The sequence below is a fragment of the Pleurodeles waltl genome, chromosome 3_2, assembly GCF_031143425.1.
Source record: "Pleurodeles waltl isolate 20211129_DDA chromosome 3_2, aPleWal1.hap1.20221129, whole genome shotgun sequence".
Taxonomy (NCBI): domain Eukaryota; kingdom Metazoa; phylum Chordata; class Amphibia; order Caudata; family Salamandridae; genus Pleurodeles; species Pleurodeles waltl.
In genome coordinates, this window is record NC_090441.1 from 188,946,093 (window position 1) to 188,968,136 (window position 22,044).

The 22,044-nt window shown below is 48.7% G+C and overlaps 1 protein-coding gene across 2 annotated transcripts in view; it reads right to left on the reverse strand.

The window, feature by feature from the left end:
• The window catches only part of ABCB6 (ATP binding cassette subfamily B member 6 (LAN blood group)), a 190,496-nt gene that overhangs the window by 56,818 nt on the left and 111,634 nt on the right, over window positions 1–22,044 (reverse strand). For both annotated transcript variants that reach the window (XM_069227144.1, XM_069227145.1), the window contains exons 8-12: window positions 11,763–11,872; window positions 11,123–11,188; window positions 7,250–7,375; window positions 6,776–6,852; window positions 6,457–6,520 (exon numbers count right to left, since the gene is read on the reverse strand). In XM_069227144.1, the coding sequence (XP_069083245.1) occupies window positions 6,457–6,520; window positions 6,776–6,852; window positions 7,250–7,375; window positions 11,123–11,188; window positions 11,763–11,872 (443 nt within the window). The remainder of the gene's footprint in view (window positions 1–6,456; window positions 6,521–6,775; window positions 6,853–7,249; window positions 7,376–11,122; window positions 11,189–11,762; window positions 11,873–22,044) is intronic.

Here is a 22,044-nt window from a genome sequence, read left to right on the forward strand (position 1 = left end):
TAGTTCTTGGTCCAAGGTAGCCCACCGTTGGGGGTTCAGAGCAACCCCAAAGTCACCACACCAGCAGCGCAGGGCCGGTCAGGTGCAGAGTTCAAAGTGGTGCCCAAAACGCATAGGCTAGAATGGAGAGAAGGGGGTGCCCCGGTTCCGGTCTGCTTGCAGGTGAGTACCCGCGTCTTCGGAGGGCAGACCAGGGGGGTTTTGTAGGGCACCGGGGGGGACACAAGCCCACACAGAAATTTCACCCTCAGCAGCGCGGGGGCGGCCGGGTGCAGTGTAGAAACAAGCGTCGGGTTTGTAATGTTAGTCTATGAGAGATCTCGGGATCTCTTCAGCGCTGCAGGCAGGCAAGGGGGGGATTCCTCGGGGAAACCTCCACTTGGGCAAGGGAGAGGGACTCCTGGGGGTCACTTCTCCAGTGAAAGTCCGGTCCTTCAGGTCCTGGGGGCTGCGGGTGCAGGGTCTCTCCCAGGCGTCGGGACTTTAGGTTCAAAGAGTCGCGGTCAGGGGAAGCCTCGGGATTCCCTCTGCAGGCGGCGCTGTGGGGGCTTAGGGGGGACAGGTTTTGGTACTCACAGTATCAGAGTAGTCCTGGGGTCCCTCCTGAGGTGTTGGATCGCCACCAGCCGAGTCGGGGTCGCCGGGTGCAGTGTGGCAAGTCTCGCGCTTCTTGCGGGGAGCTTGCAGGGTTCTTTAAAGCTGCTGGAAACAAAGTTGCAGCTTTTCTTGGAGCAGGTCCGCTGTCCTCGGGAGTTTCTTGTCTTTTCGAAGCAGGGGCAGTCCTCAGAGGATGTCGAGGTCGCTGGTCCCTTTGGAAGGTGTCGCTGGAGCAGGATCTTTGGAAGGCAGGAGACAGGCCGGTGAGTTTCTGGAGCCAAGGCAGTTGTCGTCTTCTGGTCTTCCGCTGCAGGGGTTTTCAGCTGGGCAGTCCTTCTTCTTGTAGTTGCAGGAATCTAATTTTCTAGGGTTCAGGGTAGCCCTTAAATACTAAATTTAAGGGCGTGTTTAGGTCTGGGGGGTTAGTAGCCAATGGCTACTAGCCCTGAGGGTGGGTACACCCTCTTTGTGCCTCCTCCCAAGGGGAGGGGGTCACAATCCTAACCCTATTGGGGGAATCCTCCATCTGCAAGATGGAGGATTTCTAAAAGTTAGAGGCACTTCAGCTCAGGACACCTTAGGGGCTGTCCTGACTGGCCAGTGACTCCTCCTTGTTGCTTTCTTTGTTCCCTCCAGCCTTGCCGCCAAAAGTGGGGGCCGTGGCCGGAGGGGGCGGGCAACTCCACTAAGCTGGAGTGCCCTGCTGGGCTGTGACAAAGGGGTGAGCCTTTGAGGCTCACCGCCAGGTGTTACAGCTCCTGCCTGGGGGAGGTGTTAGCATCTCCACCCAGTGCAGGCTTTGTTACTGGCCTCAGAGTGACAAAGGCACTCTCCCCATGGGGCTAGCAACATGTCTCTGGTGTGGCAGGCTGCTGGAACTAGTCAGCCTACACAGACAGTCGGTTAAGTTTCAGGGGGCACCTCTAAGGTGCCCTCTGGGGTGTGTTTTGCAATAAAATGTACACTGGCATCAGTGTGCATTTATTGTGCTGAGAAGTTTGATACCAAACTTCCCAGTTTTCAGTGTAGCCATTATGGTGCTGTGGAGTTCGTGTTTGACGAACTCCCAGACCATATACTCTTATGGCTACCCTGCACTTACAATGTCTAAGGTTTTGTTTAGACACTGTAGGGGTACCATGCTCATGCACTGGTACCCTCACCTATGGTATAGTGCACCCTGCCTTAGGGCTGTAAGGCCTGCTAGAGGGGTGTCTTACCTATACTGCATAGGCAGTGAGAGGCTGGCATGGCACCCTGAGGGGAGTGCCATGTCGACTTACTCGTTTTGTCCTCACTAGCACACACAAGCTGGCAAGCAGTGTGTCTGTGCTGAGTGAGAGGTCTCCAGGGTGGCATAAGACATGCTGCAGCCCTTAGAGACCTTCCTTGGCATCAGGGCCCTTGGTACTAGAAGTACCAGTTACAAGGGACTTATCTGGATGCCAGGGTCTGCCAATTGTGGATACAATGGTACATTTTAGGTGAAGGAACACTGGTGCTGGGGCCTGGTTAGCAGGGTCCCAGCACACTTCTCAGTCAAGTCAGCATCAGTATCAGGCAAAAAGTGGGGGGTAACTGCAACAGGGAGCCATTTCTTTACACTGTAACACTGCACATGATCTCGAAGAGTATCATGGCTCTTGTCTGTTTACCATGTTTATCGTCACCCTGAAGAAAGCCCCTTTACTTCAAAGTTATGTTTCTGTACTGAAAACAGCTCTAAGTTCTGTCTTGATGGATGTTGCCAAAGCATATAGGAGGACAATAAGAAGAAGTAAGGGCACAGGTGAGACAGTAAAGGAAGAAAGACATGAGCCGTATAGATTAGTAAATAATGATAGGCTGTGTGCACCATCAGAATCCCTTTACATAATTTAGGCCCCACTTTTATGTGGGTTTACACTTTTTTATTACATTTAAAATCAAAAGCAAAAGGTATTTATACTATTCTAGGTGTTTTACAAGTGATGTAGCCTTTGTGTGCTATAAAACCAGACATTCCCACCAAATTTCAGATAATGTGGGAGGTTTACAATCCAAATGTTCTTTAGTGGTGCTATTTTACTCTGTTTTTTGGTTAATGTTCTTGAAATGCAGTGACTAAATCTTTATACTCAAATGTTTGCCGCTCCTTTTTGAAAACATATACTATGGCTCTCAGAACGTAGCATTAAGAGAGGCATTGTGTGAGAGAGAGAGAGAGAGAGAGAGAGAGAGAGAGAGAGAGAGAGAGAGAGAGAGAGAGAGAGAGAGAGAGAGAGAGAGAGAGTTTAGTATTGTTTCGAACTACACAACATGTTAACATGGATATTAGGATGCTTTTTCACATAGGACTTTAAATCACCATAAGCTTATCTTAAAGCAGTGAGGGGGGTGAATGGAGAGGAAAGGTAAAAAGAAGGGACCAGGAGAACGGAAATGAGAAAAGACAACAGGATTAAGAAAGACCCTTGTGAAAGGGGAGGCCTTTTTCAAGACACAGGGATGTAATCAGAGTCCCAGTGCTTTCTGGGTAGCAGCAGAAAGGGAGGGAGTGAAAAGACAAATAGTTGTACGCAGGGCACACCACGAGAAAACGGGGGAGGGAAAGAGGTTTCAGTAAAAGAAATCCATGAAAGACAGATCTAGAAACCTCTGTGCACTGTTCAGGACATTGACATGCAGCCACACAGCCACTGGGGGGCAGCAGTCTACTCCAGAAAGCATATGTATCTGATGGAGGAATTACTGAGCTTCTGGGCGGACAATGACCACTGCAGTAGAGAAGGTACATCTTTAACCAGTCTCTGAAGTGTTGAAGGCAAGGATACAGGTTAGCAGACTGCCTGACCTTCAAAGGGAACATACTAAATGCAGGCATTTACTGTAAGGTAGTACCTAGTTCCCACTTGGTACAGCCAGTACTCTGCCTCTGAAAATGAGGTTGGGATTAGGACTGCCAGCCCTATATATTTTTCCACTTTCCTGCATGTGTCAACACAATAATCCCTAGTGTGTATGCAAGAACAGACCCTAGCAGTTAAGCCACACATGCATTACTCATGTCTAAACAAAAGATATTCGAGTGTTGTTCTGGTCTTCTACAACAACTTGGTTATGTTTTTGCTTTGTTGTGCTATGAATAAACATTCCCCACCAAAATCTCTTTCATGATCCTTCCACATTGAACAGGATTGCTAGTGAAATAGGCTCATCATCTGTCATGGAAACTCTCATTTTGGGATTGCTTTCTTTGCTACATCATTGTTTCTCCATCAGTCGTTTTTCCAAGTGTGGGTTGCATTTCAGTCAATCATTTCAGAAGCAGGACTTTTTTGTGGGAGCTGGAACTCGTGGTTATGACTTAGCCCGTGGAATACTGTTTTAACAACAGTCTATACGTATAGGGCCTGGAGATGCGATATTCTGCGGCCCGACATCAATCTAATGACGTTCAATGTTATCATCCAATCCTGCATAGGGTTCATGAAAGTATTGTGGTCTGGTAGATCAGTGGGAAAAAAGACTAGATAAGTAAATATGCTGAGGCTGCACCATTTTCAATACTTTTCCAAAACTTTGTGGGTGTACAGAGCTCCAAGTAGTCCTACTGGGTGGAGACTGACGCGGCTGACCTAGTCTGTTTTATAGTGCAATATAATGTGATCTGGTAAATGCAGTATGAATAGAGGAAAAGTAAGAAATGTGCCTATAATGCACATTATCCAACATGGTTCTAAAATGTTCCTTTGGGGCATGGAGGATAAGGCGCTGAAATAATCCTACTAGGCTGAGAACACTGCAACTTGCCTTCTAGGGTTCAGAGTTCACCAGCTGCTGAGACCTGCCTTGGAATCCGGAAGCCACAGTTCTGCACCCAGCCAGGTCTACAGACACAATATGTGTTGAAATCCAACATTTGTGGACTTGTTACGATTTCTCAATGGAAAATCCTAAAACTGTGTCAAGGTGGTTAAGTCCTGATTTGCTTGAGGCCATGTAACAGGTCCAGTGATATTTAAAACACATAATTTGCCATTTTGTCGAAAAATACTACCCTTCATGTTACTCGGTGACAAAATGACTCGTAAGGGCTCCTATCTCAACTCTTAAGATGGCCTCCAGTGGCATTCTTCATCTCCCTACCCCCAAAAGGATGAGGCTAGCTGCGCCCCTGCCTCTGTCTGAGGAGCTGTTTCAGCACATGAAGGGCTGCATGTCCCTTGGACTTTTAACCCGAAGAGCGTAAGGACTTTTTATTTATACGTATTGTAGCTCGTCCGTTTTTATAGCTCACTCTCCCCTTCCGGCTCATGCCCACCTGGCATTACAGCCACTTTGATTCCTGCCGGATGCCCTTTTGGTTTCACTGTTAATATGTAGCTCTACATTTCTCAGTCACTCATCTTGTCACTGACATTTAGATGTACATTTAGGTGCCCCTCAGATTTCTGTTCTATCCCCAAGCCTTTGCGGGTCCAGGGGGGGTCTCTGTGTCCCTGGTCACTTCACTTCCTCTTTTCTCCCCCCTCACTTCCTGTGGCCCGTACCACTGTGCGTCTGTCGGTGGGGAGGTATTTGAGTGGTTACACAGAAGTTGGACCTCTTTACCCCGGTTTCTTATACCGGTTTACTATGGTACATTTCAGTTTTTAATTCAAGGAATCACATAATATCAAATTTATTGTACTGACCGAGAAAAAGAAAACCAACTGGACCAAAAACGTCATATTTGAGGGGCTGATGGCAACTAATTGTGCATCCTTTGGTACCCTCAGGGCTTGGGGTTCAGAGGCGCGGGGCTGTCGGGGGCGGCCCCAGGGCTTCTCTGCAGCAGCTCTGCGCCTCTTTATGTCTTTGTTTGCTAGTTGCGACTCCTCTGACCTTTTTTTTTCTTCCAAAAATCCTAGAATCTTCTGTTCTCTTGTTATATTTTTCTGACCGGCTGGGAGCTATAGGTAAACTGCAGCCCGTTGTTTGGCGGTTGTCTCTGCTAATCTCCACTCTTTTCAATCTGTCACTCATCTCTAGTTCACATTGTATTTGATTCCATTCCTTAATGTTATGTGTCTTCGTTATTACTGAATTATTATTATGTTGTGAATTGTGCCCAGGTGGCTTATGCATTGGGGCGAGCGTGTGTTTACTCGATGTACAAAACCACAAGTGTTGTACAGAAGACTTTGGCTGTTTTTGTGGCAGAGCTGCAGACATTAAGAACTGTGGACTCGACTGGGAGCGGTTTGGTATTATCACAGCGCAAGAGCTCTTGGTTACTGTGGGATTTCATAAAACACTAGTGGGTTCTACTGGGGCGAACAGAAATAGTGGATGAAGCAATCTTTGAAAGTAAATTGGTCCTTTTCAGGGATTTAGCAGTTTTCCAGCTTGGGTGCGCTATGCCGCGCCATCATCCCCTGCATCACCTCGCCATCTAGAGGCTAAGTCTTGAATAGCACCTTCTTTACTTATGAAAGGTAAACATTGTGGCTTTTGACAACAGCCGCGGCGGAAATCACTTGTGAACCCCACAATGAGAGCTAAATACACGGCGTGTCACGGTGGGGTTTCCACTGTCAGGCCTGTCTGCAGGAAGAATTAAGCCCTTGATAAGATGCTGTATTGTGCCCAGGCAAAGCCATACAATTTGTGGCACCTTTATAAGTCTGGTTTGTACAATGCATTTTGCATTCTGGGACCTGTAGTTTGTGGACTGTATACAGAAAAGTAAATGCAAAATCACCCAGAAATGAATATGCTACAAGTTGCAAGAACACAGGATAACTGACACTTATGACCCTGCTGCGCAGTCTCGCGCTCCAGCGTCACTATAGTGAGACCAGCCATGGTGCAACGAAGCACTAGCAAGAAACTCACCTCCTGCTCCTCAGTGAAAAGTTCGAACATGTTCTCCATGTCGATGAAGGAGGTCTGGATCATCCTGCGAACGAAAGAAGGGCACACGTGTGCTTGTAAGATAGCTAGGCGAATAAGGCACCTACGGCAGAGATCATAGAGAAACATGCCTGCTCCAGCTTCTGATCCCTGCAGGGCGGACCAACCTTAGGTGGTCGATAAAATGTGTCCCAATGAGTGGTATATGCATGCAAGAGAGTGAGAGGGCCGCATCCCTCTCCCCTACATCTCTGCGGCCACACCCACTCAGAAAAGGGGGTGCACACACGTCCTTTCTTACCTGTAGTAGGTGCCAAACCAGTTGAGCGGGGTGTAGAGCTGGATGATGTAGGTGCCGAAGAGAACGTAGTCCCCCACCTGCAGGGAAGACCACAGAAGAGAGACCCGCATGAGACAACCCTGGAGAGAAGTAAAACTCAACAGCGAAGGAGACACTCTGCACTTCGCAATATTTTCACCAGATACAAGACCAATATTTGGGTGCAGCTTTGATAAAAATTAAATAAATAAACAAAGTCTTCTTTCACCACGAGCAGAAAAACCGAAAATAGCATCACCACAGGGCTGAAAAGTGAAAGAAACAGAAGGGGCGAGAAGAGACAAGGAAATACAAGAGACCCAGTGAAAGAAGTGACAGAGTAACAAACAGGTGCCAAGAAAACTACTGCCGTGATAGCACAAGTGTAAGAGAAAAACCAGAACAGGTGGGAAACAGGAGAACTAGGAGGGTGGACCACACAACAGTCGCACAAACCGTGAACTTTCCCTCGGTCACAAAGTAAGCGCATAGAAGCGAGCCGGCCAGCAGTCCCATGCCGATGATGAGGTTCTGGGATTGGTTCAACAGGGCCAGGCTGGCGTTCACCTTGAACTCGGCCGTCTGAGAAGAGAACAGACACACACACACACAATATCAGGGTATGAAACACCACCAACAGCTTTTGGGGTGCAAAGTGTTGCTGGTTGTCGAAGAAAGAATGCGAGAATAATAAAGATGTCAAAACTGTCACCGGCCCACTCATATCAAAAACACCACCCACCCTCTACTGTCAAAAACACCACTCATCCACTTGTGTCAAAACACCACCCACCCTCTACTGTCAAAAACACCACCAACTTACTTTTGTCAAAAACACCACTCATCCACTTGTGTCAAAACACTACCCACCATCTACTGTCAAAAACATCACCGACCTACTTGAGTGAAAGACACCACCCATTCATTACAGTAAAACACCACCACCCACTTACTTGTTTCAAAAACACCACCCACTACGGTAAAAAACACTACCCACCCACTCATATAAAAAACACTGACCACGCATTTGTGCCAAAATACCACCCACCCTCTACTGCCAAAAACACCACCAACTTACTTGTGTCCACTCTCAAAGACACCACCCACCCACTGCAGTAAAAAACACAACCCACCCACTCATGTCAAAACACCACCAACCTTCTACTGTCAAAAATACTACCAACCTATTTGTGTCAAAAACACAACCCACCCACTCCTATCAAAAACACAACCTACCCACTTGTGCCAAAAACAACACCCACCTTCTACTGTCAAAAACACCACCAACCTACTTGTGTCAACATCACTCTCCCACTCAAGTGGGAAAACACCACCCACCCGTGTCAAAAACACCACCCAAACTCTACTGTCAAAAACACCACCCACCCTGGTTGTGTCAAAGACACCACCCATATACTTGTATCAAAAGCACCACCAACCTACTTGTGTCAAAAACACCATCCATCCTCTACTGTCAAAACACCACCAAACTACTAGTGTCAAAAACACCACCTACACACTCGTGTCAAAACACCACCAACATACTGGTGTCAAAAACTCCACTTACCAACATATATCAAAAGCACCATCTACACAGCGGAGTGAAAAACACCGCCAACTCACCAAACCCTGGGCATAATCAGAGCTGAGAGTTGGATAAGGAGGCTTGTCAGACTCTGTGCAGGTATGAGGTGATGGGGAAAAGGTCAAAGAGTGGCCTAGATAGCAATGCCGCACTGCTCTGTTCACAACGGGGGAATGGAGGGGGGGCCCACAGGAGGAGGGGGACTAAAGAACCCAGGAAGGGGAGCATACGGACACAAAAGAAAAAGAGGGCACGGGTGGGGTGAGGGTAGACGGAGTGTGATAAGTGTGACACCGGTACAGGACATGTGGACAGAGGGCACGGGTGGGGCGAGGGTAGATAGTGTGTGATAAATGTGACACAGGTGCAGGACATGTGGACCGAGGGCACAAAGAGGGCACGGGTGGGGCGAGGGTAGATAGTGAGTGATAAATGTGACACCGGTACAGGACATCAGGACACAGGGCACAAAGAGGGCACGGGTGGGGTGAGGGTAGATAGTGTGTGATAAATGTGACACCAGTGCAGGACATGAGGACACAGGGCACAAAGAGGGCACGGGTGGGGTGAGGGTAGATAGTGTGTGATAAATGTGACACCAGTGCAGGACATGAGGACACAGGGCACAAAGAGGGCACAAAGAGGGCAAGGGTGGGTTGAGGGTAGATAGTGAGTGATAAATGTGACACCGGTGCAGGACATGTGGACAGAGGGCACAAAGAGGGCACGGGTGGGGTGAGGGTAGATAGTGAGTGATAAATGTGACACCGGTGCAGGACATGTGGACAGAGGGCACAAAGAGGGCACAGGTGGGGTGAGGGTAGATAGTGAGTGATAAATGTGACACCGGTGCAGGACATGAGGACAGCGCACAAAGAGGGCACGGGTGGGGTGAGGGTAGATAGTGAGTGATAAGTGTGACACCAGTGCAGGACATGTGGACAGAGGGCACAAAGAGGGCACGGGTGGGGTGAGGGTAGGTAGTGAGTGATAAATGTGACACCGGTACAGGACATATGGACACAGGGCACAAAGAGGGCACGGGTGAGGGTAGGTAGTGTGTGATAAATGTGACACCGGTGCACGACATGTGGACACAGGGCACAAAGAGGGCACGGGTGGGGTGAGGGTAGATAGTGTGTGATAAATGTGACACCAGTGCAGGACATGAGGACACAGGGCACAAAGAGGGCACGGGTGGGGTGAGGGTAGGTAGTGAGTGATAAATTGACACCAATGCAGGACATGTGGACACAGGGCAAAAAGAGGGCACGGGATGGGATGAGGGTAGACAAGGTGTGATAAATGTGACACCGGTGCAAGACATATGGACACAGGGCACAAAGAGGGCACAGGTGGGGTGAGGGTAGTGTGTGATAAATGTGACACCCGTGCAGGACATGAGGACACAGGGCACAAAGAGGGCACAGGTGGGATGAGAGTAGATAGTGAGTGATAAATGTGACACTGGTGCAGGACATGTGGACACAGGGCACACAGAGGGCACGGGTCGGGTGAGGGTAGGTAGTGTGTAATAAATGTGACACCGGTGCAGGACATGTGGACACAGGGCACAAAGAGGGCACAGGTGGGGTGAGGGTAGGTAGTGTGTGATAAATGTGACACCGGTGCACGACATGTGGACAAAGGGCACAAAGAGGGCACGGGTGGGGTGACGGTAGATAGTGTGTGATAAATGTGACACCGGTACAGGACATGTGGACACAGGGCACAAAGAGGGCACGGGTGGGGTGAGAGTAGGTAGTGAGTGATAAATTGACACCAATGCAGGACATGTGGACACAGGGCACAAAGAGAGCACTGGTGGGGTGGGGTGAGGGTAGATAGTGTGTGATAAATGTGACACCGGTGCAGGTCATGTAGACACAGGGCACAAAGAGGGCACGGGTGGGGTGAGGGTAGATAGTGAGTGATAAATGTGACACCGGTGCAGGACATGTGGACACAGGGCACAAAGAGGGCAAGGGTGGGTTGAGGGTAGATAGTGAGTGATAAATGTGACACCGGTGCAGGACATGTGGACCGAGGGCACAAAGAGGGCACGGGTGGGGTGAGGGTAGATAGTGAGTGATAAATGTGACACCGGTACAGGACATGTGGACACAGGGCACAAAGAGGGCACGGGTGAGGGTAGATAGTGAGTGATAAATGTGACCGCGGTACAGGACATGTGGACACAGGGCACAAAGAGGGCACGGGTGGGGTGAGGGTAGGTAGTGTGTGATAAATGTGACACCGGTACAGGACATGTGGACACAGGGCACAAAGAGGGCACGGGTGAGGGTAGATAGTGAGTGATAAATGTGACCGCGGTACAGGACATGTGGACCGAGGGCACAAAGAGGGCACGGGTGGGGTGAGGGTAGATAGTGAGTGATAAATGTGACACCGGTACAGGACATGTGGACACAGGGCACAAAGAGGGCACGGGTGAGGGTAGATAGTGAGTGATAAATGTGACAGCGGTACAGGACATGTGGACACAGGGCACAAAGAGGGCACGGGTGGGGTGAGGGTAGGTAGTGTGTGATAAATGTGATACCGGTGCAGGACATGTGGACACAGGGCACAAAGAGGGCATCGGGACAGAAGCATGGGGAGACAAGACTTTGGCTGATGGGGCACAGAGATGGGCACTAGGGGCGCATGAGACTGTGAGTGGGGAGGACACAGGAAGAGAAGTAGTACCTTGGCGTAATGTGCAATAAATGCGCGTTTCTCACCTGGTAGCGGACTATCGCCTCGTCGAATCGGTTCACCTCATAATCCTCCGCGTTGTAATATTTCACCTGAAAGAAAAGGAAAACAAGTCAGTGTGAAGGCAGATCTGGACGGACACAGGTTCCTGTGCACTGTTAGAACTGTGTTGGGGGTGGGGGGGTGGACTCCGGTTTCTGTGCAGAGTTGGAGCTAGGGTGGTGCACAGATTCCTGTGCAGTGTTAGAGCTGGGGGAAAAACAGGTTTCTGTGCAGTGTTAGAGCTGGGGAAAGGGGGGGTGGCAGGTTCCTGAGCACTTATAGAGCGGGGGCAGTATTAAAAATAGAGTAGGGTCTGAAGGAGGCACAGGTTCCTGTGCTCAGTTAGGGAGGGGCATAGGTTTCTGTGCACTGTTAAAGCCAGGGGCACAGATTCATGTGCAGCAGTGTTAGAGCCGGGGAGGCGGGGGCACAGGTTGCTGTGCACGGTTAGAGCAGGGGGGCACATGCGCATGTGCAGCAGTGTTAGAGCCGGGGTGGGTGGCACAGGTTCCTGTGCTGTGTTGGGGTGGGGGGGGGCACAGGTTCATGAGCACTGTTAGAGCGGGGGTCACACACACAAGCAGCAGGCAGTGCACACTCCCCACTAGGCACGAAGCTCGTTACCGTCTCGAAGTTGAGCAGCGAGTCCACGGCCCTGGATTTCGCCTGGTTGTCGAGAGTGTTCATGTCTCGGCGATACTTGGTCCTCCATTCCGTGATCACGATAGTGAGCGCTGGAGATGAGAGAGGAAAGAAGGGAGGCACTGGAGCAGCCAATAGAGAGGTGTCTAGGCGCTACAGGGGAGAGAGGGACGCGCTGCTGCAGCACAAGTGACACGTACATCTACAGGGGAGGCGCAGAGACACACGTACCGCCAGAGACACTCACCACAAGGGTGACATACACAAATACAAGCTTAGAGAACAGCAATGCAGGCAGCACATTACATACTAAGGGCCTGATTTATAGTTCGGTGGACGGGTTACTCGGTCACACATGTGACGGTTCTTCCGTCCGCTGTGTCACAATCTCCGTAGGATATAATGGGATCGTAATACGGCAGACGGGATATCGCCATGTTTGTGACAGAGAATTCACCTCTGACAAGACCTACGTCAGGCCCTAAATGAGGTATGTATATAGGACACAGTAGAGACAACACAAGCAGCACATATGAGAGGGAAGGTGTAAACCTCAGAACATGCTGTTGAAGAGGCACGCATGATGCATGTGAGAGGGAAGGTGTAAACCTCGGAACATGCACGTCACAGAAGAGCACATGCATATCACGAAAGAGGACATTAAACACATAACTGAGGGAGAACCAGAAGCAAACATTGTGAGGGAGATGCTCTTATGCACACACGAGCACACACACACACTGTGTAGGAAGTTGGCTCTGTATGTGCTATTTCAAAGTAAGGAATAGCATGCACAGAGTCCAAGGGTTCCCCTTAGAGGTAAAATAGTGGTAAAAATAGATAATACTAATGCTCTATTTTGTGGTAGTGTGGTCGAGCAGTAGGCTTATCCAAGGAGTAGTGTTAAGCATTTGTTGTACATACACATAGACAATAAATGAGGTACACACACTCAGAGACAAATCCAGCCAATAGGTTTTGTTATAGAAAAATATCTTTTCTTAGTTTATTTTAAGAACCACAGGTTCAAATTTAACATGTAATATCTTGTTTGAAAGGTATTACAGGTAAGTACATTAGGAACTTTGAATCATTTCAATTGCATGTATACTTTTCAAGTTATTGACAAATAGCTACTTTAAAAGTGGACACAGTGCAATTTTCACAGTTCCTGGGGGAGGTAAGTTTTTGTTAGTTTTACCAGGTAAGTAAGACACTTACAGGGTTCAGTTCTTGGTCCAAGGTAGCCCACCGTTGGGGATTCAGAGCAACCCCAAAGTCACCACACCAGCAGCTCAGGGCCGGTCAGGTGCAGAGTTCAAAGTGGTGCCCAAAACGCATAGGCTAGAATGGAGAGAAGGGGGTGCCCCGGTTCCGGTCTGCTTGCAGGTAAGTACCCGCGTCTTCGGAGGGCAGACCAGGGGGGTTTTGTAGGGCACCGGGGGGGACACAAGCCCACACAGAAATTTCACCCTCAGCAGCGCGGGGGCGGCCGGGTGTAGTGTAGAAACAAGCGTCGGGTTTGCAATGTTAGTCAATGAGAGATCAAGGGATCTCTTCAGCGCTGCAGGCAGGCAAGGGGGGGCTTCCTCGGGGAAACCTCCACTTGGGCAAGGGAGAGGGACTCCTGGGGGTCACTTCTCCAGTGAAAGTCCGGTCCTTCAGGTCCTGGGGGCTGCGGGTGCAGGGTCTTTTCCAGGCGTCGGGACTTAGGTTTCAGAGAGTCGCGGTCAGGGGAAGCCTCGGGATTCCCTCTGCAGGCGGCGCTGTGGGGGCTCAGGGGGGACAGGTTTTGGTACTCACAGTCGTAGAGTAGTCCGGGGGTCCTCCCTGAGGTGTTGGTTCTCCACCAGCCGAGTCGGGGTCGCCGGGTGCAGTGTTGCAAGTCTCATGCTTCTTGCGGGGAGTTGCAGGGTTCTTTAAAGCTGCTTCTTGAAACAAAGTTGCAGTCTTTTTGGAGCAGGTCCGCTGTCCTCGGGAGTTTCTTGTCGTCGTCGAAGCAGGGCAGTCCTCAGAGGATGCAGAGGTCGCTGGTCCCTTTGGAAAGCGTCGCTGGAGCAGAGTTCTTTGGAAGGCAGGAGACAGGCCGGTGAGTTTCTGGAGCCAAGGCAGTTGTTGTCTTCTGGTCTTCCTCTGCAGGGGTTTTCAGCTGGGCAGTCCTTCTTCTTGTTGTTGCAGGAATCTATTTTTCTAGGGTTCAGGGTAGCCCTTAAATACTAAATTTAAGGGCGTGTTTAGGTCTGGGGGGTTAGTAGCCAATGGCTACTAGCCCTGAGGGTGGGTACACCCTCTTTGTGCCTCCTCCCAAGGGGAGGGGGTCACAATCCTAACCCTATTGGGGGAATCCTCCATCTGCAAGATGGAGGATTTCTAAAAGTTAGAGTCACTTCAGCTCAGGACACCTTAGGGGCTGTCCTGACTGGCCAGTGACTCCTCCTTGTTGCTTTCTTTGTTCCCTCCAGCCTTGCCGCCAAAAGTGGGGGCCGTGGCCGGAGGGGGCGGGCAACTCCACTAAGCTGGAGTGCCCTGCTGGGCTGTGACAAAGGGGTGAGCCTTTGAGGCTCACCGCCAGGTGTCACAGCTCCTGCCTGGGGGAGGTGTTAGCATCTCCACCCAGTGCAGGCTTTGTTACTGGCCTCAGAGTGACAAAGGCACTCTCCCCATGGGGCCAGCAACATGTCTCTAGTGTGGCAGGCTGCTGGAACTAGTCAGCCTACACAGACAGTCGGTTAAGTTTCAGGGGGCACCTCTAAGGTGCCCTCTGGGGTGTATTTTGCAATAAAATGTACACTGGCATCAGTGTGCATTTATTGTGCTGAGAAGTTTGATACCAAACTTCCCAGTTTTCAGTGTAGCCATTATGGTGCTGTGGAGTTCGTGTTTGACAAACTCCCAGACCATATACTCTTATGGCTACCCTGCACTTACAATGTCTAAGGTTTTGTTTAGACACTGTAGGGGTACCATGCTCATGCACTGGTACCCTCACCTATGGTATAGTGCACCCTGCCTTAGGGCTGTAAGGCCTGCTAGAGGGGTGACTGACCTATACTTGCATAGGCAGTGAGAGGCTGGCATGGCACCCTGAGGGGAGTGCCATGTCGACTTACTCGTTTTGTTCTCACTAGCACACACAAGCTGGCAAGCAGTGTGTCTGTGCTGAGTGAGAGGTCTCCAGGGTGGCATAAGACATGCTGCAGCCCTTAGAGACCTTCCTTGGCATCAGGGCCCTTGGTACTAGAAGTACCAGTTACAAGGGACTTATCTGGATGCCAGGGTCTGCCAATTGTGGATACAAAAGTACAGGTTAGGGAAAGAACACTGGTGCTGGGGCCTGGTTAGCAGGCCTCAGCACACTTTCAATTGTAAACATAGCATCAGCAAAGGCAAAAAGTCAGGGGGCAACCATGCCAAGGAGGCATTTCCTTACACAACCCCCCCCAAACGAAAGAGGATGAGACTAACCTTTCCCAAGAGAGTCTTCATTTTCTAAGTGGAAGAACCTGGAAAGGCCATCTGCATTGGCATGGGCAGTCCCAGGTCTGTGTTCCACTATAAAGTCCATTCCCTGTAGGGAGATGGACCACCTCAACAGTTTAGGATTTTCACCTTTCATTTGCATCAGCCATTTGAGAGGTCTGTGGTCAGTTTGAACTAGGAAGTGAGTCCCAAAGAGGTATGGTCTCAGCTTCTTCAGGGACCAAACCACAGCAAAGGCCTCCCTCTCAATGGCACTCCAACACTGCTCCATGGGGAGTAACCTCCTGCTAATGAAAGCAACAGGCTGGTCAAGGCCATCATCATTTGTTTGGGACAAAACTGCCCCTATCCCATGTTCAGAGGCATCTGTCTGCACAATGAACTGCTTAGAATAATCTGGAGCTTTTAGAACTGGTGCTGAGCACATTGCTTGTTTCAGGGTGTCAAAGGCCTGTTGGCATTCCACAGTCCAGTTCACTTTCTTGGGCATTTTCTTGGAGGTGAGTTCAGTGAGGGCTGTCACAATGGATCCATATCCCTTCACAAACCTCCTGTAATACCCAGTCAAGCCAAGGAATGCCCTGACTTGAGTCTGGGTTTTTGGAGCTACCCAGTCCAGAATAGTCTGGATCTTGGGTTGGAGTGGCTGAACTTGGCCTCCACCTACAAGGTGGCCCAAGTAAACCACAGTTCCCTGCCCTATCTGGCATTTGGATGCCTTGATAGAGAGGCCTGCAGATTGCAGAGCCTTCAAAACCTTCTTCAGGTGGACCAGGTGATCCTGCCAGGTGGAGCTGAAGACAGCAATATCATCAAGATAAGCTGTGCTAAAGGACTCCAAGCCAGCAAGGACTTGATTCACCAACCTTTGGAAGGTGGCAGGGGCATTCTTTAAACCAAAGGGCATAACAGTAAACTGATAATGCCCATCAGGTGTGGAGAATGCTGTTTTCTCTTTTGCTCCAGGTGCCATTTTTATTTGCCAGTACCCTGCTGTCAAGTCAAAGGTACTTAAGAATTTGGCAGCACCTAATTTATCTATGAGCTCATCAGCTCTGGGAATTGGATGAGCATCTGTCTTGGTGACAGAATTGAGCCCTCTGTAATCCACACAAAACCTCATCTCTTTCTTTCCATCTTTGGTGTGAGGTTTGGGGACTAAGACCACTGGGCTAGCCCAGGGGCTGTCAGAGCGCTCAATTACTCCCAATTCCAGCATCTTGTGGACTTCCACCTTGATGCTTTCCTTAACATGGTCAGACTGTCTAAAAATTTTGTTCTTGACAGGCATGCTGTCTCCTGTGTCCACATCATGGGTACACAGGTGTGTCTGACCAGGGGTTAAGGAGAAGAGTTCAGGAAACTGTTGTAGGACTCTCCTACAATCAGCTTGCTGTTGGCCAGAGAGGGTGTCTGAGTAGATCACTCCATCTACTGAGCCATCTTTTGGGTCTGATGACAGAAGATCAGGGAGAGGTTCACTCTCTGCCTCCTGATCCTCATCTGTTACCATCAACAGATTCACATCAGCCCTGTCATGGAAGAGCTTAAGGCGGTTCACATGGATCACCCTCTTGGGGCTCCTGCTTGTGCCCAGGTCCACCAGGTAGGTGACCTGACTCTTCCTTTCTAGCACTGGGTAAGGGCCATTCCATTTGTCCTGGAGTGCCCTGGGAGCCACAGGCTCCAGAACCCAGACCTTCTGCCCTGGTTGGAACTCAACCAGTGCAGCCTTTTGGTCATACCAAAACTTCTGGAGCTGTTGGCTGGCCTCAAGGTTTTTGGTTGCCTTTTCCATGTACTCTGCCATTCTAGAGCGAAGGCCAAGTACATAGTCCACTATGTCTTGTTTAGGCTCATGAAGAGGTCTCTCCCAGCCTTCTTTAACAAGAGCAAGTGGTCCCCTTACAGGGTGGCCAAACAGAAGTTCAAAGGGTGAGAATCCTACTCCCTTCTGTGGCACCTCTCTGTAAGCAAAAAGCAGACATGGCAAGAGGACATCCCATCTCCTTTTGAGTTTTTCTGGGAGCCCCATGATCATGCCTTTTAATGTCTTGTTGAATCTCTCAACTAAGCCATTAGTTTGTGGATGGTATGGTGTAGTGAATTTGTAAGTCACTCCACACTCATTCCACATGTGTTTTAGGTATGCTGACATGAAGTTGGTACCTCTGTCAGACACCACCTCCTTAGGGAAACCCACTCTGGTAAAGATACCAATGAGGGCCTTGGCTACTGCAGGGGCAGTAGTCGACCTAAGGGGAATAGCTTCAGGATACCTAGTAGCATGATCCACTACTACTAGGATGTACATATTTCCTGAGGCTGTGGGAGGTTCCAGTGGACCAACTATGTCCACACCCACTCTTTCAAAGGGGACCCCCACCACTGGAAGTGGAATGAGGGGGGCCTTTGGGTGCCCACCTGTCTTACCACTGGATTGACAGGTGGGGCAGGAGAGGCAAAACTCCTTAACCTTCTGGGACATATTGGGCCAGTAGAAGTGGTTGACTAACCTCTCCCACGTCTTGGTTTGTCCCAAATGCCCAGCAAGGGGAATATCATGGGCTAAGGTCAGAATAAACTCTCTGAACGACTGAGGCACTACCACTCTCCTAGTGGCACCAGGTTTGGGGTCTCTGGCCTCAGTGTACAGGAGTCCATCTTCCCAATAGACCCTATGTGTTCCATTTTTCTTGCCCTTGGACTCTTCAGCAGCTTGCTGCCTAAGGCCTTCAAGAGAGGGACAGGTTTCTTGTCCCTTACACAGCTCTTCCCTTGAGGGTCCCCCTGGGCCTAAGAGCTCAACCTGATAAGGTTCAAGCTCCAAAGGCTCAGTTCCCTCAGAGGGCAGAACTTCTTCCTGAGAAGAGAGGTTCCCTTTTTCTGACTGTGTTGCAGTTGGTTTCCCAACTGACTTTCCTTTTCTCTTGGTAGGCTGGGCCATTTTTCCAGACTCCAGCTCTACTTTTTCACCCTGTGCCTTGCATTGTGCTCTTGTTTTTACACACACCAGTTCAGGGATACCCAGCATGGCTGCATGGGTTTTTAGTTCTACCTCAGCCCATGCTGAGGACTCCAGGTCATTTCCAAGCAGACAGTCTACTGGGATGTTTGAGGAGACCACCACCTGTTTCAGGCCATTGACCCCTCCCCATTCTAAAGTTACCATTGCCATGGGATGTGCTTTAGTTTGATTGTCAGCATTGGTGACTGTATAAGTTTTTCCAGTCAGGTATTGGCCAGGGGAAACCAGTTTCTCTGTCACCATGGTGACACTGGCACCTGTATCCCTCAGGCCCTCTACACTTGTCCCATTAATAAAGAGCTGCTGCCTGTATTTTTGCATGTTAGGCGGCCAGGCAGCTAGTGTGGCTAAATCCACCCCACCCTCAGAGACTAGAGTAGCTTCAGTGTGGACCCTGATTTGCTCTGGGCACACTGTTGATCCCACTTGGAGACTAGCCATTCCAGTGTTACCTGGATTGGAGTTTGGAGTGGGACTTTTCTTGGGACAGGCCTTGTCTCCAGTTTGGTGTCCAGACTGACTACAGTTTCGACACCAGGCCTTTTTGGGATCAAAGTTTTTACCCTTGTACCCAGGATTGTTTTGTGAAGAGGCTCTGGGCCCACCCTCCTGTGCAGGTTTTTGGGGGCCTTTAGAAGACTCTTGACTATTTTTATTTTTGGCTGTCTCACCACCTTTCCCCTGGGGAGGTTTTGTGACCCCTTTCTTTTGGTCACCCCCTGTGGAAGTTTTGGACACCCTAGTCTTGACCCAATGGTCCGCCTTCTTTCCCAATTCTTGGGGAGAAATTGGTCCTAGGTCTACCAGATGCTGATGCAGTTTATCATTGAAACAATTACTTAACAGGTGTTCTTTCACAAATAAATTGTACAGCCCATCATAATTACTTACACCACTGCCTTGAATCCAACCATCTAGTGTTTTTACTGAGTAGTCTACAAAGTCAACCCAGGTCTGGCTTGAGGATTTTTGAGCCCCCCTGAATCTAATCCTATACTCCTCAGTGGAGAATCCAAAGCCCTCAATCAGGGTACCCTTCATGAGGTCATAAGATTCTGCATCTTTTCCAGAGAGTGTGAGGAGTCTATCCCTACACTTTCCTGTGAACATTTCCCAAAGGAGAGCACCCCAGTGAGATCTGTTCACTTTTCTGGTTACACAAGCCCTCTCAAAAGCTGTGAACCATTTGGTGATGTCATCACCATCTTCATATTTAGTTACAATCCCTTTAGGGATTTTCAACATGTCAGGAGAATCTCTGACCCTATTTATGTTGCTGCCACCATTGATGGGTCCTAGGCCCATCTCTTGTCTTTCCCTCTCTATGGCTAGGATCTGTCTTTCCAAAGCCAATCTTTTGGCCATCCTGGCTAACTGGATGTCCTCTTCACTGGAGTTATCCTCAGTGATTTCAGAGGTGTTGGTCTCTCCTGTGAGGGAACCAGCATCTCTGACTATTATTTTTGGAGTCAGGGTTTGAGAGACCCTGTTCTCCCTAGATAGGACTGGTAGGGGGGAATTTTCCTCCAAGTCACTATCCTCTTCCTCTGAGTTGCCACCCTCAGAGGGGTTGGCCTTTTCAAACTCTGCCAAAAGCTCCTGGAGCTGTATTTTGGTAGGTTTGGGGCCCATTGTTATTTTCTTTATTTTACAGAGTGACCTTAGCTCCCTCATCTTAAGATGGAGGTAAGGTGTGGTGTTGAGTTCCACCACAGTCACATCTGTGCTAGACATTTTGCTTCTAAAAGTTGGAATACTTTTTAAGAATCTACAACTGGTTCTAGAATCTAATTCAAACTTTTACAAACTTTTAAACTCTAAAAGAAATGCTAAAAAGGATCTAACACAAGGCCCTAGCAGGTCTTTTAAGAATTTAGAAAACTTTTCAAATTGCAAAAATCAATTTCTAATGACAATTTTGGAATTTGTCGTGTGATCAGGTATTGGCTGAGTAGTCCAGCAAATGCAAAGTCTTGTACCCCACCGCTGATCCACCAATGTAGGAAGTTGGCTCTGTATGTGCTATTTCAAAGTAAGGAATAGCATGCACAGAGTCCAAGGGTTCCCCTTAGAGGTAAAATAGTGGTAAAAATAGATAATACTAATGCTCTATTTTGTGGTAGTGTGGTCGAGCAGTAGGCTTATCCAAGGAGTAGTGTTAAGCATTTGTTGTACATACACATAGACAATAAATGAGGTACACACACTCAGAGACAAATCCAGCCAATAGGTTTTGTTATAGAAAAATATCTTTTCTTAGTTTATTTTAAGAACCACAGGTTCAAATTTAACATGTAATATCTTGTTTGAAAGGTATTGCAGGTAAGTACATTAGGAACTTTGAATCATTTCAATTGCATGTATACTTTTCAAGTTATTGACAAATAGCTACTTTAAAAGTGGACACTTAGTGCAATTTTCACAGTTCCTGGGGGAGGTAAGTTTTTGTTAGTTTTACCAGGTAAGTAAGACACTTACAGGGTTCAGTTCTTGGTCCAAGGTAGCCCACCGTTGGGGGTTCAGAGCAACCCCAAAGTCACCACACCAGCAGCTCAGGGCCGGTCAGGGGCTTGTGTCCCCCCCGGTGCCCTACAAAACCCCCCTGGTCTGCCCTCCGAAGACGCGGGTACTTACCTGCAAGCAGACCGGAACCGGGGCACCCCCTTCTCTCCATTCTAGCCTATGCGTTTTGGGCACCACTTTGAACTCTGCACCTGACCGGCCCTGAGCTGCTGGTGTGGTGACTTTGGGGTTGCTCTGAACCCCCAACGGTGGGCTACCTTGGACCAAGAACTGAACCCTGTAAGTGTCTTACTTACCTGGTAAAACTAACAAAAACTTACCTCCCCCAGGAACTGTGAAAATTGCACTGTGTCCACTTTTAAAGTAGCTATTTGTCAATAACTTGAAAAGTATACATGCAATTGAAATGATTCAAAGTTCCTAATGTACTTACCTGCAATACCTTTCAAACAAGATATTACATGTTAAATTTGAACCTGTGGTTCTTAAAATAAACTAAGAAAAGATATTTTTCTATAACAAAACCTATTGGCTGGATTTGTCTCTGAGTGTGTGTACCTCATTTATTGTCTATGTGTATGTACAACAAATGCTTAACACTACTCCTTGGATAAGCCTACTGCTCGACCACACTACCACAAAATAGAGCATTAGTATTATCTATTTTTACCACTATTTTACCTCTAAGGGGAACCCTTGGACTCTGTGCATGCTATTCCTTACTTTGAAATAGCACATACAGAGCCAACTTCCTACACACTGTGACACACGTACGCACATACAACTACCGTCCCCACAGGCGAGTCGAAACACATTCACTGTAATATTAGTTCAATGCTGCATACCAGGAGAGGAGCAGACCCCTCATTTAACCCTGATTTTGTAATGTCTGTGCACTGTGTGTGGAATTCCCTGTGAAGAACGCAGTTGCACCCTTAAGTGCAACCCTCAGCTTAAAACCAACAAATTGCAAACAACTCAACCAGCGAACTACTTTCAATATGTAGGTTAGCTTAGAAGTGCTGACCTATGGTTCGCTGTGACATTATATAGTGATGCCCTTGCATATGCAAGAGTTATGGCCCATAATAATACTAAGACCATAATATGCAACGGTCAGCTACAAGTTATATATTATGCCTCCTAAATTCACGTAAGACATATCTGCTATGAGGGTTGTCCATCACCAACATTCTACACCCAAAAAATCAAACATCACCAAATAAAGAGGCA